This window comes from Stegodyphus dumicola, chromosome 6 (genome assembly GCF_044657685.1).
Source record: "Stegodyphus dumicola isolate Sdum_Otavi_A_Nest chromosome 6, ASM4465768v1".
Lineage (NCBI taxonomy): Eukaryota > Metazoa > Arthropoda > Arachnida > Araneae > Eresidae > Stegodyphus > Stegodyphus dumicola.
In genome coordinates, this window is record NC_140773.1 from 228,040,741 (window position 1) to 228,054,926 (window position 14,186).

At 34.0% G+C, this 14,186-nt stretch overlaps 1 protein-coding gene across 1 annotated transcript in view; it reads left to right on the forward strand.

Annotated features, from left to right (window-relative positions):
• Naa15-16 (N-alpha-acetyltransferase 15/16) overlaps window positions 1-14,186 on the forward strand; it is a 149,005-nt gene that overhangs the window by 7,531 nt on the left and 127,288 nt on the right. Inside the window, exons 2-3 of the mRNA XM_035353981.2 lie at window positions 5,723-5,807; window positions 12,526-12,630. Coding sequence (XP_035209872.2) covers window positions 5,723-5,807; window positions 12,526-12,630 — 190 coding nt within the window. The remainder of the gene's footprint in view (window positions 1-5,722; window positions 5,808-12,525; window positions 12,631-14,186) is intronic.

Sequence of the window (14,186 nt, forward strand, 5' to 3'; positions counted from 1 at the left end):
CTAATTTTTTTTAATAAAAAATTTTCATTTTGTTAAAAAGATGCTCATTAGTTGTTTTTAGATTGTGCATTTGATCCACGTACAGTTTGAGTTTGAGACCATTGGTATTGAATTCTCAAAGGATGGGGTCAGCTGGGACAAGAATATTGGAGAAAAATTTCACTACGTTGATATTGTTTATATCCCTTTGGAAATGTTTTTATAAACTGAGTTTGTTCATAATTTCTAAAGAAGTACTTTTGAGTTGTTTCATAACAATGCCTTTTAAAGGTCCCAGCACTTTTTTGAAGATTAATTTTTTTAAAATTAAAAACTGATTTTCTTAAAGATGTGCTGAAGCACCCGTATGAAAGTTTAGTTTTGTAAGTAGTGGTTGACTAGCGTCAGTGCTAACATATTTATGGAGCGATCTGCCAAATGAGATATTTGAATCGAGCCTTATTTCTGTAGGAGCTTTTCTCATTTATTGTAATAAATGAATAATATTTTTTCTGATCTCAAATATACTGTTTTGATGCACTTAGAAACAGTTGGTGAGTAATAATTTTGCTAAGGTAATACACAAAATGGCAGTGAATCAATAAAATTAAAAAAAAAAAAAAAAAAAAAAAAAAACCTCTTTACCCCATAAGTAGAATGATCTTCTACATGAAAATGTAGAAAAAAATGTAAAATTTCACAAATTTAGCATTGCACATGCTTTTATTCCCTTCATGTATTTAAATTATGTTAGATACAGCAGGACAGAATTTAGAGTTAAAAAATTCTTTAAAAAATAAAAAAAATCCATTCATTTAAAAATATTTTCATACGTAAAAAAAATATTAAGAAATAAATAGGTTTAAAAATCAAAAAATAGTATACTCATGAGGATTAATTAGTTTTTAATTAAACTGTGTATTTACTGTGTAATCTTAACATGTTAATAATAAGATTGTGCTTTTATTATTAAATACTTGTTAGTTCTGTTTGAAGTGTTTTATCTTTATAAAACAGAAGTAATCCCCCCCCAAAAAAAATATTGAAAGCTCTTGATGTGAAGATGTGTGAGATGCTAATTATTTATGAATATATTTGCTTCCACACTTTTTCTATTTTGTTTTTCTACTTAATTCCTGTCTATCCAAAATGCAACACCATAACAAAGCACCCAAACAGCATGATACTTGCATCATATATATATGTAGATGGTTATAATTTCAGTGCATATGCACTTCGTGGGCAACTGCAGTGCTCCTTACAGTCCATATATAAAGGGGGAAAAAGACTGCCATTTTGAATAATGTCATTTGTTCTGTCTTGAGATTTTTTGTGTGTGCAGCTTTATTATGCCTTGCAGAAAAAGATGAACATCATTCAGGCATATTTTTGAGTTTGACAGAAGCATAATTGTTGCATACAGAGCCTGCAGATTAGCCTTCCGGGAAATTCAGCATTGTGTCAGACAGTTCTGCAAATATGGAATTAGTGAATGCAGAAGAAAAGTACTGAAGCAGTTGCAACTGCCTCATTGCATCAGTCCATGAGAAGATGCATATTATGCGCATGGCACTAATAGAGTGCATTCTCACATCCACAACCATATCACAATGGATGCAGTCTGCAACACAATTGGTGTCTGCATGAACATGTCGACATTGTTTATAGTGCAGTGGACTGTTCGCTAGGTGTCCACTGCGTCACTTACCTTTAAACCACAGGCGTTTGCATTTTCAGTTGTGTACTGAATGGCGGAGATGAACATCCTAATGGCCTGACATTGTGCTTTTCGACGAACCACTGTTCTGCTTGCAGTACCAGTATGGTTGGATTAAAGTTTGGAGATGCCATAGAGAGAGAGAAGCTGCTCAACTGTTGTCTTATGCATTGTCATACTGGTCCTGCACCCATTATTATGGTATAAGGTGGTATTGCATTTCACCTTCATCCCCTTAGTACACATTATAGGTACACTTACTAGCCATATACACTGGTGTGCAAAAATTAAGGACGAAGTCGAAAAATTAGCATATCAGCTGAACGAAGAGGCAGAGCAGACAGAAAGACCAATCAGGAGATTAAGTAAGGTGATGTACGGTAGCACATGCGCAGATATGCAGGTAGACGTAATAGGGAGTGTCTGAGTAGTATAAATCATGTTGTCGGTGTAAGATCAGTATTTCTGGCAAACAGATTGCACTCCGTATAGCAGTTAAAATCACACCAAGTTGCTGCCTCAGCGAGAAATGGTGAATAATCAATCTGTTAGACGACATCTGGATGCTTTTACCCGAGGTCGAATCATTGGGAAGTTGGAGGAAGGCCGCAGTGCGACAAGTGTGGCTGCAGAGTTCGGAATTGCTCACAGCATCATTTCACGACTTTGGAGACAATTTCAAACTACAGGAACAGCTATCCGGGGGTTTAGTAGTGGTCGTCCACGAGGAACCACACTTGCAGATGACCGGTATATTGTCTTACAGGCCAGAAGAAACAAGCGGGAGAAATCGCTAGACACACGACACAGGCGACTGGACGACCGATATCGCATTTTACCATGGCCAGAAGACTGCATGGTGGTGGTCTGTTTGCACGACGCCCTGTACGGTGTGTACCTCTAACGCCTGCCCATCGAAGAAGGCGTTCTCTGTGGAGCCGGGAACACCATAATTGGAGAGACAATGAATGGGGACGAGTACTCTTTACAGATGAGAGCAGATTCAGTCTGAGTAGCGATTCTCATCGCATAATCATCTGGAGAGAGCAGGGAAGCCGCAATCATCCCTCGAACATCATTGAAATGGACAGGTATGGAGGTGGCGTTGTTCTCGTTTGGGGAGGCATCATGCTTGGTAGTCGTACAGACCTTCACGTCTTCGACGCAGGTTCAGTCAACGGGACCCATTATTGTAACGAGATTCTTCTTCCATATGTGCATCTTTTTAGAGACGCTATGGGTCCGCAGTTCCTTTTCATGGACGACAATGCACCATGTCATCGCAAAGTAGCTGCCGAACAGCTCTTAGAGAGTGAGGATATTGAATGTATGGATTGGCCGGCACAATCTCCGGATCTCAATCCCATTGAGCTCGTATGGGATTTTCTAGGCAGACGCTTGGCAGTTCGTACCTTACCACCAGTAACGATTCCGGAGCTTCGATTGGCGCTGCAAGACGAATGGGCAGCAATGCCTCAACAACTCATTGACACCCTCATTCTCAGCATGGGCAGACGATGTGAAACCTGCCTAGCAGTCAGGGGAGATCATATCCCCTATTAAAGACCGGATGTTTCTTGCTGGACACCCATCACAGGGATGTTTCGGCCTTCAGTCGCATTGCACTCCATGCTACTTTTTCAATAAAGCTTCTTTTTATCCCTCTGATTTCTCTTTTAGTAAGTGTTGCTTACATTACTCATGTCCTTATGTATTGGGGATCTTACGGTATTAAATGTGTTGATTTGGAAAGCTTTTGTACAAAGTTATATTGAAAAAACCGTCTCGTCCTTAATTTTTGCACACCAGTGTATTTCTGAGATTTTGCAGCTCGTTCTTTTTCCTTACCTTCAGGGCATATTTTAACAGGATGGTATGCGATTTTACATTGCCTGCAGTGTTCAAGCTGTCTTCTTAGCCCATTGTACTGCATTATAACCCTGAGCTGTCTGTTTTCCAGACCGTTCAATGTAGCGCATTGGACATGATTGGAGAATGCCTAATCCTGCATGCCGCGCACACGGAAACGCAAGATGAACTTTGGCTTTGTGTGGAGGTATCATGGCTTGCCATTCCTCAAAAACATATTCAAAGCCTTTTTGACTCAAGGCCGTGGCATATTCCAGCAGTTATTGACAAATGTGGAGGCAACACTCGTTACTGGATTTCTCGTCTTCATCACATTGAAGATGGCTGTATTTCAAATCAATTAACATCGATACTCTGTGTAATCTCTGAAGTAAATTTGGCTTTGCTATATCTTGTGCTTCTTGTTGCATTGTGGATGTTACGAAGCGAATAACGATATCTAATGCGTAGTTCGCTAGGCTAGTAATACCTTGACTATTCTTGTTCGAACTATATTTTGTTTAAACGAGTTTGCATCAGTGGTAAATTTGATCTTGATTTGGATACAAAATATTCATGACGATATCTTTTATATATTTAATGAAAACACCAAATATATCTCAGTAATACACACTCGCAATGGCGAACTACAGTTACATAATGTAAAAAAACACAGAATTCTTTTGGCGCAACAGCGCCCTCTATACTATGAAAAGTTCCAACACATCCCACCTGTGCTCTTTTAAGAGCACATTAAATTTACATATCAATAATATATTTAGATATAATCAAAAATCAATATGCACGAATTAATACTGAAAACTACATTGCAAATTAAATACAATACATGAAACAAACATATATATATATAACTTTAAACTTCAAAAGGATACATTAATTGGACGGGTCTTCGATAAAGTCCTTGAGAAGTACGAATCAAACATGAACGCACATACCCATCCCTACCTTTATAAACTTCTTCTATAATTCCAATAGGCCATAAAAATTTTGATTTCGTCGACCCCTCCAGCAATACAACCTCGCCCTTTTTAAGATTCCTTTCAGGAGATGGATTTAGAAAAGTATGCGCAGACCGTAATTCGAGGAGATAATTCTCCTTCCACTTTTTCCAAATTTGTTTCAAAAGATTAGTTTGATACAGTTTTCTCCTAGTCAAAGTCTGCCGGTTCAATGGTTCATTCCTGAAAAGGTCGGCGAAATGTACAGGATAAGAAATATTTTCTTGCCCTGGAAACAAGAAATGGGCAGGTGTAAGAGCTTCTGGCTCTTTTATTTCATTATGGACATAAGTAAGAGGTCTAGGATTTCATCCTTAATTTCTTGTTCTTCTTTCAACAATTCATCAATGTCACTATTTAGTATGTTAATAATTTCAATTTTATTATTCAACTGTTCTAAATATGAATCACATACATCTATATCAATATCTGATTCATTCAAATATATGTTTATTTTTTCTACTAACTTTAAAGTTTGTTCACGATGTGTGTCACGCTTAGTTCGAAGCTTTAACAATTTAGCCATTTTCATAGTTTCTAGCAACAAATTTTACCCCTCAAATACTTTAACAATAAATTCTAATTCTAGAATTCTAAGAAAACAAACTGTAATTTTCAACAACAAATCACACTTCAAGCATTAACAACAAATTCTAATTCTAAGAAAGCACAACATTTTCTTATTTTCAAATACCAATGCAAATATTCAGTAAATGCGAAACCTAAAGTTGTAAATTTTTACCAAACAAGATCAACAACATCAAACAACCCTACTACTTCAACAATTACAAAATATTCTATTCAACCAAATTTTCAACAAAACTATTTACTCACCCCACCATTACGATAATTCCCGGCGATTGTATTAGGTATAATATTAAGTGAATTTTTCAACTGATCATATGGTAATATATCCTCAATAAAATTAATTTTTTTAAAGAGTAGTTAACAAATTTTTTAAATATATTTTTGAGATTTAAATTCTTTTTTGAATAAATGTTTTGTATCTTTAATATTCTCATTGCTTATTTGTACAAATATGTCTTTCAATCAGGTATGGTTAATTTTATAATTCCTCTCTCCCCTTCTTCAAATAGTCATGATTTATCAATTTTAACCTATTTTAATGATTAACTGAAATAATTTATTTCTTTTCCAGAAATGCTATGAACAAAAGCAATATAAAAATGGGTTAAAATTTGCTAAACAAATTTTAACAAATCCTAAATATAGTGATCATGGAGGTAAGTATTTTCATATTGTTAACTTTAAGGCTTAATTTTTGCATATTTCACTTGTAAATCCATTGCCTATAAGTAAAAAAAAAAAAAAAAAAAAGTCGTCTGCATAAGGTTGTCAATTTAAACCAAATATTTTTGCTATTTATTTTTACCATTAAGCCTTTTTACTTATTTACTCTGACAAAGTCTTTATTTTGATTTTTCCTTTTTAAATATACAAAAGTTGTTTTAAAGAAAACTATATGTTTTTTATGTGATTATATTTTACTCTTGTTTTGTTTTAAATCAATAAAGTGATTTGGTAATTGCTTCTGCCTTGATGAGTAAATTGTCTCGCATAAGCATAATTAAATTTTAATGTTTAAGCATCTCTACACATATATATACTTGTGTATAGTGTCAGATACATAAAAAATTAAAGATCAGCAAAACTGTTGTACTTGGAACAAAATGAATATAAAATATTGAAAAACAGATTGGGAAATGAATATGATGAAACAACAAGCAATTCAGTTTTTTTATTTCAGCTTAATGCTGATGATGATATGCAATTGAGTAACTTCTAGTACATTGTTTGATTGATTACTAATTAAGACAAAATAACATGCCGAATAAATACTAATTCAGAAGACAAACAACAAAAATCAGCATTTTATTTACAAAATTTTCACAGGACTAGTTTCGATGGTTTTACCGAACCACCATCCTCAGCTGCAAAACCACAAATAACAAGATAGGAAAAAATGATTAGAAAAGATAAGAAAGCCTGGACAAGAATAAGCAAGTGGCGCCACTGACATATTACCGACATACCACTGACATATTACTGATTACTAATTGCTCTTTTTATTCATTTATTTATTTTAATTATATTGCTTTGCACACTGATAGCTATTAAATTTGCTACATCAGGAAAGAAACAAATAGCAGGATCTTACTTATTGTACATATACAGTGTGAAAGGATATAATTAAATTTGTAGATGGCTTGAAATACACAGTACCCAGAGTACCATAGAGATACATAATTCAGTACCCAGAGTGTCCTGTGGAAGCAGCAGCGGCTATAATCTGGCCAGGTGTTGAGTTGAACTGAGCTTTGATAACAGATAAGGGGCATTTAATTCCATGCAGCTTCAATTCTGTACCAGCGTTTATCATCAACTGTAGTGTACCAGCTGCAAGTGGTAGTGTGCCGTCTCTCAACAATCCATGACATATGTTCTCAATAGGTGAGAGATCTGGAGAACTAGTTGGCCAGGAAAACAGTTAAAAACCTTCTTTATCGAGGAAAGTCAGGACAGCACAGGAAACATGTAGTTGTAAATGTAATTGTGCATTATCACATTTAAAGATGGCATCGCATACCCCTCAAATATAGATGAAATAGCGGCTATCCACATTGCTGCCTATGTGAATAAAAAGTTACTTTGATATCGACGATATCGCACCAGGTGCTAAACTGGTATGATGATGCTGAATGCAAGTTGGCAGCATTTGTTTTTCTCAGTGCCTACATATGAGGATACATCCATTATGATGCTGTACCCAGAACTGGGATTTGTCTGAAAAGATGACATGGGGCCCCTCCTGTGCCCAGTATTATTGTTTGCTGCACCACTGTAGGTTTTCCTGTCTTGGATACTGCAATAATGGTTGCCGTGCTGTTCTCACTTCTTAGTGGTGAAGACGTCATCACATTGTCTGTGCATACATTTGTTATCCTATACACATGCACGAGCTAGGTTCCTGACTCAGGATACTTGATGTGGTTATATAATCCTTGAAGGTCGAGAAGACAACATGTTTGTCCTCTAGGGTGTTAGTGGCTCGGTGCTGCTGAAATGTTGCAGTATAGCCCTCCTGGACTCCTCGATTCCCTATTTGCCTGACCATCATGGGATCGCAGTCAACACTAGTAGCAACACGGGACAATAAATTGCAGTCCCGGTAGGCCGTTATCTTGCCGTGGTTAAGTTATGACATGTGCTGGTAATTTCTTTCTTGCATAAAGTATAACACAAACTTCACTCTAACAACCAGAGTTAAAATGTTATTTCCAAACAAGAAACCTAGATACTCGTATGTTATAAAGGCATTTAGCCAATACAATTTAGCAGCTCTTTCTGTTGTAGCATGAAGTAATCCCATGATGGATGTGATGTTGAGAGTTCTTAATGTTGAATCCCTACACTATATCAAATGTAAATGAAGAAAAGAGGCACTATAATCTCAGAGTTCGAAAAAATATGACATGGGAAGTGGGATATAAAGCATCTGCTCTGGTCATGAAGAAGTGTCAAGTCGACGACTTGAGGAGAAATAAGTTCTTCATGAAGGCTGCATAGAGGATAGGATCTCTAGTTTTGGTAGTTCGCTAGTTCGTAGTATCCATAAATATCTATAGTTGAAAAGCAGAGAAAATACTCAAACTTATTTTCATTTTTTGTTGGGCAGCACTTGTGATGCCATATGTTGGAAGGGTGTGAAACAGTTTTACAAAGCATCAGAATTTCATACTGGGAGAGTATCTGTGGGTGTAGCTTCAAAAAGTACGATAGCAGAAGCCAATCCAGAGACTGGAAATGCTATTTAGTGAGCAGTGGAGAAATCATTTGAAAATTGGCAAAGGAGGGTTATATAAGCTTTTTAGGATGCTCTATTTACTATCGTATACACTCGCATAATGTCCGCACTTTTTTTACTAAAATTACATCATTAAAATGCAGGTGTGCAAATTAAATGGGTCGTTCAAATGTTGAGCTTTTTCTCGTGAGTAATTTTGGGTGTAAATTTCATTTCAAGCAGCTGAGTTAAGTTCTAAGTGGAAGAAAAAGGCATAAGTAATAAAAGTATCAAATTTTAAATTTTTTAAGTGCTCGTGCCACAGTAAGTGTTCTTATTTGGCACGTTTCCCGTCTTACTTTGTACCTTTGAGCACATATATCACCAACATACGCAACTACTTTTATTTGCAAGTTCGGAAAGTTACATTTCGAATCACGAAACACTCTTGTTTTGTTTGTTGCCTTCAGTTGATTATGCTGTTTGCTTCAATTTGCACACACACTTTTTGTCCACCTTATATACTCTTGCTGCTGCTTTTTTTCCATTTTCCTGCGCATATTCTATGACTATCAGTTTAAAAGCTGCTGTATTTCCCCATTTCAAGCATGCTAGTTGCTAATTACCAAGAATTCCAAATGATACTATGAATGAAAAGAGAAAGTTTGAAATATGTGAATGCTCTGAGGAGGAAGGAGGGGAAGTAATTTCATTACAAAACAGTATTTCCTGGAAGCCAGTGTGATGAAAACCTGTTTGGACTGCATTCATTTATTATCGCGTCTGCCGAGTGGATTGCTGTTGCAGATGTGACTGAATTACAGCTGCACCAGAATGCAAGAAAAGTTTCTGCTTTCCATCCTGCGCCAACCAAAGGCAAAACAAATACATATTCTTTCTTTAAAGATGTTTATTGACTAATGTTATTGACAGAAGGGGAAAAGGTGGTGTTAAAAGAAATATATTTTAAAGTAAGGAATTCTTTAAATTTTGGACATTTTGTGGGTCACTTTTTTTTTTACACACATTTTATCTGTAAAGTTGGGGTGCGGACATTACACGAGCGTAAATGGTAAGTCAGCGTAACTGTTGACATTGAAGAAAGGATTTATAGCAAATTTATAGTTTCTGATCTGATGTATTGCAGGGTCTAAGTTAGATAATCCTCCTGTTGTCCTTGTTGAGACTGCTTTAAGTCCAGTTCACTCCTTCCTAATGCTTTTAAAATTCTGTTAACTTAATTTTTTAATTTTTGCTACTATTTCTGCTGACAGGATGGTGCTTCCATCTTGTTAACTTTACTCCTCTTGGGTATAAATACAACCGTGGCTTTCCCTTTATTGCATATTTCTTTGCTTCTGATGAAGAGCAAGTTAGTAGCTGGTGAAGTAGCTGTTTGGCCTCAAAATCGATAGATTCTTAACTAAAATCTATGCCAAACACAAGGTTGTTTCTTTTCGTATAGATGGTGCAATGCAGCCATTGCAGTTAAAGGAAGTTATGTCCCTTAATAAGGCTCTTTGGTTTGTTCTCCCTCTTGGCAAGATAGTTTTTTTATACCAGCGTCATTCTGTGTATAAAGTCTTCTTTTTATGCTTTTCTCATCCTTTATTACTACATTGTGCCTCTGTAATGTGAATTTCATATCTGCCTGTTGATTTTTGTGGAATTGTGACTCAAATCAGGAAATTGCTTAAGTTTTGCACACTAGTGTATTTTGTGCAGAAGTGGTTAATTTTAATGAATGCAGTAATATTTCGTTTAATTATGCATTTATGAATGCTGTCCTCTCCAAATGTCATGGTGCTTGCTTTTATAGTGTGACATTCTGTGATAGTTTCTTGCTAATTATGCAATTATTGAAATGTTTGCTGTTATCTCTCATATAGTTTTAAAGATATATTTACTAACTAGTATATTATAGATTTCATGCATCTGAATAGTTTAGCTTATATTTTAAAAAATATGTTTAATCAGCCAAAAAAATATAGCAAAGTATCTCTATTCAGCTACTTTGGGGATTATAGATGAGAGAAAATTTCATTCTTTAAAATTTGTATGTGATGTCAAATTTTTTAATTTTCCAGAAGAAATATAATTTACTGACTGTTATTCATTCAATCTCCTGGTACTTAAAAACTTAATAAGAACTAGTTTTAACGTTTTTTTTTTTTTTTTTTTTTTTTTTTTTTTTTTTTTTTTAGAATGATCTTTGACTATTTAAAAAAATTCTTATATTAACCATTTTCCCATCTTCATGATTTACTTTAAATTCATAGTGAATTTGTTTTGTGTCATTAACAGTAGGATGTGGTAAAAGTATATTTCAGGGTACCCCTTGGCGATTTTTTGGTGCCATTCCTCATTACGTCCGACACCCTCCCCAGTAAAATGGCGTCCAACACATAATTAAAACAAAAATCATATAACCTTGATAAACTGCATTTTAAATCAAACAAGGGAATAACATAAGAATGGAAATACGTGTTATGTAATCTACACTATACAAAAGGAAATATTAACTTACCTTATTTAAAAATTTCTGTTTCTTTGGTATGCGAGACACACAGAATTCCTTAACAGCATCCAAAAAGTATTTAAAATTATCTGAACTAGAATCTGTATACTGTCGTCGCCACATAAATTCACAAAAGTAAAAATTAAAAATATTCTTCGTACTGCCAGAGGCATTTCTTTCAAAAATACCTTTTAATTACGTCCCATGTACCTTCCGAGCCATTACAAATATTTTCCCATCAATCAAATTCACCGCAATCACGTCATAATAGACTTTCCGTAACATCAAATGAAACAACTTGACGATAATCCAAGGGGTATGCTAAAATAGAGACTAACCCTAGGATGCTTTTAAAAATTAGGTATTGCTGATTTCTAATTTTTTGGTGGTTTTTGTCTACTTTGTACTTGATCTGACTTAAGTAAAAATCACTTTTGCCTCTGAATTAGAGTCAGGAACTAAGAAAGAAGAATTCTGTTTCTGTATGTTTTTAATTATTAATTCTTATTTAAAAATTTCATTTATATGTTACAAGGATGATAAACTTGCTTATTTGCATGATCGACTTTTATATATTAAAATTAGCATGAGATGAAGAAATAATTTTGGATTTTATGATAATATGGGGATCTTAAAAATCACTGTTTATGCAAAAGTCCTTTCCTCGCTCTTGCCTTTATTTTGGAGACACTGTTCAATAAGTACTGTAGCATTTCAAAAGGATATTAACCTGCTTGTAATCCTCTTTTATTATTGCTTTGCAAAAAATATCTCAGAGCATGTGTTGTGAAAAGGTCAATGCTGACACTAAACGGGGAATGTCTTCCTTCTTATTGTATGTTAAATGATAATATTGGGCCAAATAATTATAATTAAAAAGAGTGTGAATGCAACATTTCTAAAATTCTAAACAGTTGAGGAATGTCAAGCATTCTTTTTATATTTTTATTTTAAATATGACTGTGCTAATAATTTTTTTGCAGTTTGTACATCATCTTTAACATGAATTTGACTGTGAATTTATATAATTTAATTATAATTTCCTAGCAGGTATGAGCAGGGCTGAATCAAGTAAACTGGTTAATTGCAGTTAACCTGTTTGCCCAATTTTGTGTTATCAAAGCTTAATTTATACATGAATCTGTTTTAAGAAATGCTTTTTTGCAGTTTACACATTTTATTCTTGATGGATAAGGAATTTTGCTGTAAAAGATTTTTTTGTGGAATTAAAATGCCAGTCTTTAATTCTTAACACTAACTGCATGTCGATCTTAGTATCTTCCAAAACAGGTCTTTTAACAAATAACTGTGATTTTGTAGTTTATTGATTTTTTAATTTTATTATAGATAATCTTTCAGCATTGTCAAGTTCAAATATCAGTGTTTCAGTTTTTTCCTCGAGTATCATATTTATTGTTTTCATTTTTATAATGAAATATTGTTTGGTATTTCCTCAGTAAAGTGGCTGTCGCATAAGCCTTTGGTGATATTTAAAATTCAGTGAAAATGAAGTTTGTCAGTTTTGACTACTTTAATAAGAAGTACCTATTACATTTCACATTAATTTATATCTCTCAGTATTTAAAAATTTAATTTGCAAAAAAAAAAAATTTTAACGAAATGTATTTGTTTATTCCAGAGACGCTAGCAATGAAGGGCTTAACGCTTAATTGCTTAGGCCGCAAAGAAGAAGCATATGAGTATGTCAGAAAAGGACTCAGGAATGATTTGAAAAGTCATGTGTGTATCCTTTTCTAAAAAAAGTATAAGTAATAAATAAATATATAAACGTAAATAACAGAAATTTGGGTTAATGGCATGACAGCTGAAGCTGATAATATCTCCAGTAATACACAAAAATTGACTTTTGCAAATCTTCTTTTCTGTATTTAAATGTACTTCATTTAGTATAAACACAGCAATATAAAACATAATGAAATTATCCAAGTGTTGGGATGGGTATATTCATTTTTCAGTGATTTCAATCATAAATTTAGGTATCGGTTGTAGAACAATGCCTATCTATAACTGGCAGCGAAAAGAAGAGGCAGATTACATGTTATGATGTTTATACCAGATTATGTGTAAGCAATATTAAGTGTGATAAAGCAAGACTGTTGCTGGTGTTAAAATAAAAATGAATTTGCTATGCTTTTCATTAGAGAGAAACAGTATCACCCTATTACTATTGATTTGAGAATATTTGATTATTATAGGTTAGAAGATTTTACGTTCACATTTACTATTATGTAAATGCATCTATCACTTATTTTATATAAGATCCTTATGAAGGTGTTAATTTTGAAATGGATTTGAAAGATTTGCCAAAAACATTGTATAATTTTTAGGACAGAAGGGGGAAATAACCAAATCAAAAGGAAGACTTTAAGGCTATTACAGATTAAAAGTATATATACATACATATACAGTGAACGTCTGTCTAAGAGAATTCACCAGTGGCCTAAGTCACTGAAGACTTATAATTTGATTCTGGGGGAATGGGCCGGCTGCGTATTATGTAGACAAGCCAGTTTCCCTTAGAAAGTCCTCCACGAATGCATTCCTTCCCATGGGCAGGTAGCCATCCTATGCTTTGCAGTAATCAAATAAACCAAACCTGTAAAGTCGGAATCGGGCAGATTTTAGGGTAAAAGGAGTCGCTAAAAACAGACTCAGACTCCAGTTTTTGGTGGACTGTTTGAATTTGAAATTAAATTAAAATGAATTGAAAAAAATTAATGACAAGCTGAGTTATTATTTTCAAGATTGCGAGGTAGAACTCTGCCTTGAGCCTTGTTTAAGTTTATCATACTGTCATTTCTAATAGATGTTTTGTAAGTATTTTGCATATTTTCATTAGAATATACATTTTACCTTTGTATTTCATAAAATAAATCACAATATAACCAAGATCAGTTTTTCAGAATTTTGCTTTTATGCGATTATTCTTCAATTTCAATTTTCCATCAACCTTTATAATCTGATCCTATATTTAAAAAAAAAAAAAAAAAAAAATTGTACAAAATATTTTTGTGCATTTCAACTGTAAAATATATGAAGATTTCAAATCTATGTATATAATGAAAAATGTCTATTTGTGTGTTCGTGATTAACTCGGTCACTACTATACCTGTCATCACCAAATTTTCTACAATTCTTTTCTGGGTCCTGGTAAAGGTCTACATCCACTTAAAACAAAACAAAAAAAAAAAAAAAGTATTAATTTAAAACACTGAAAACGCTAATTTTTGCCCTAATTTTTCTGAGTGGCAGCAGTGTCGCGCGCTGGAGATAAAAATA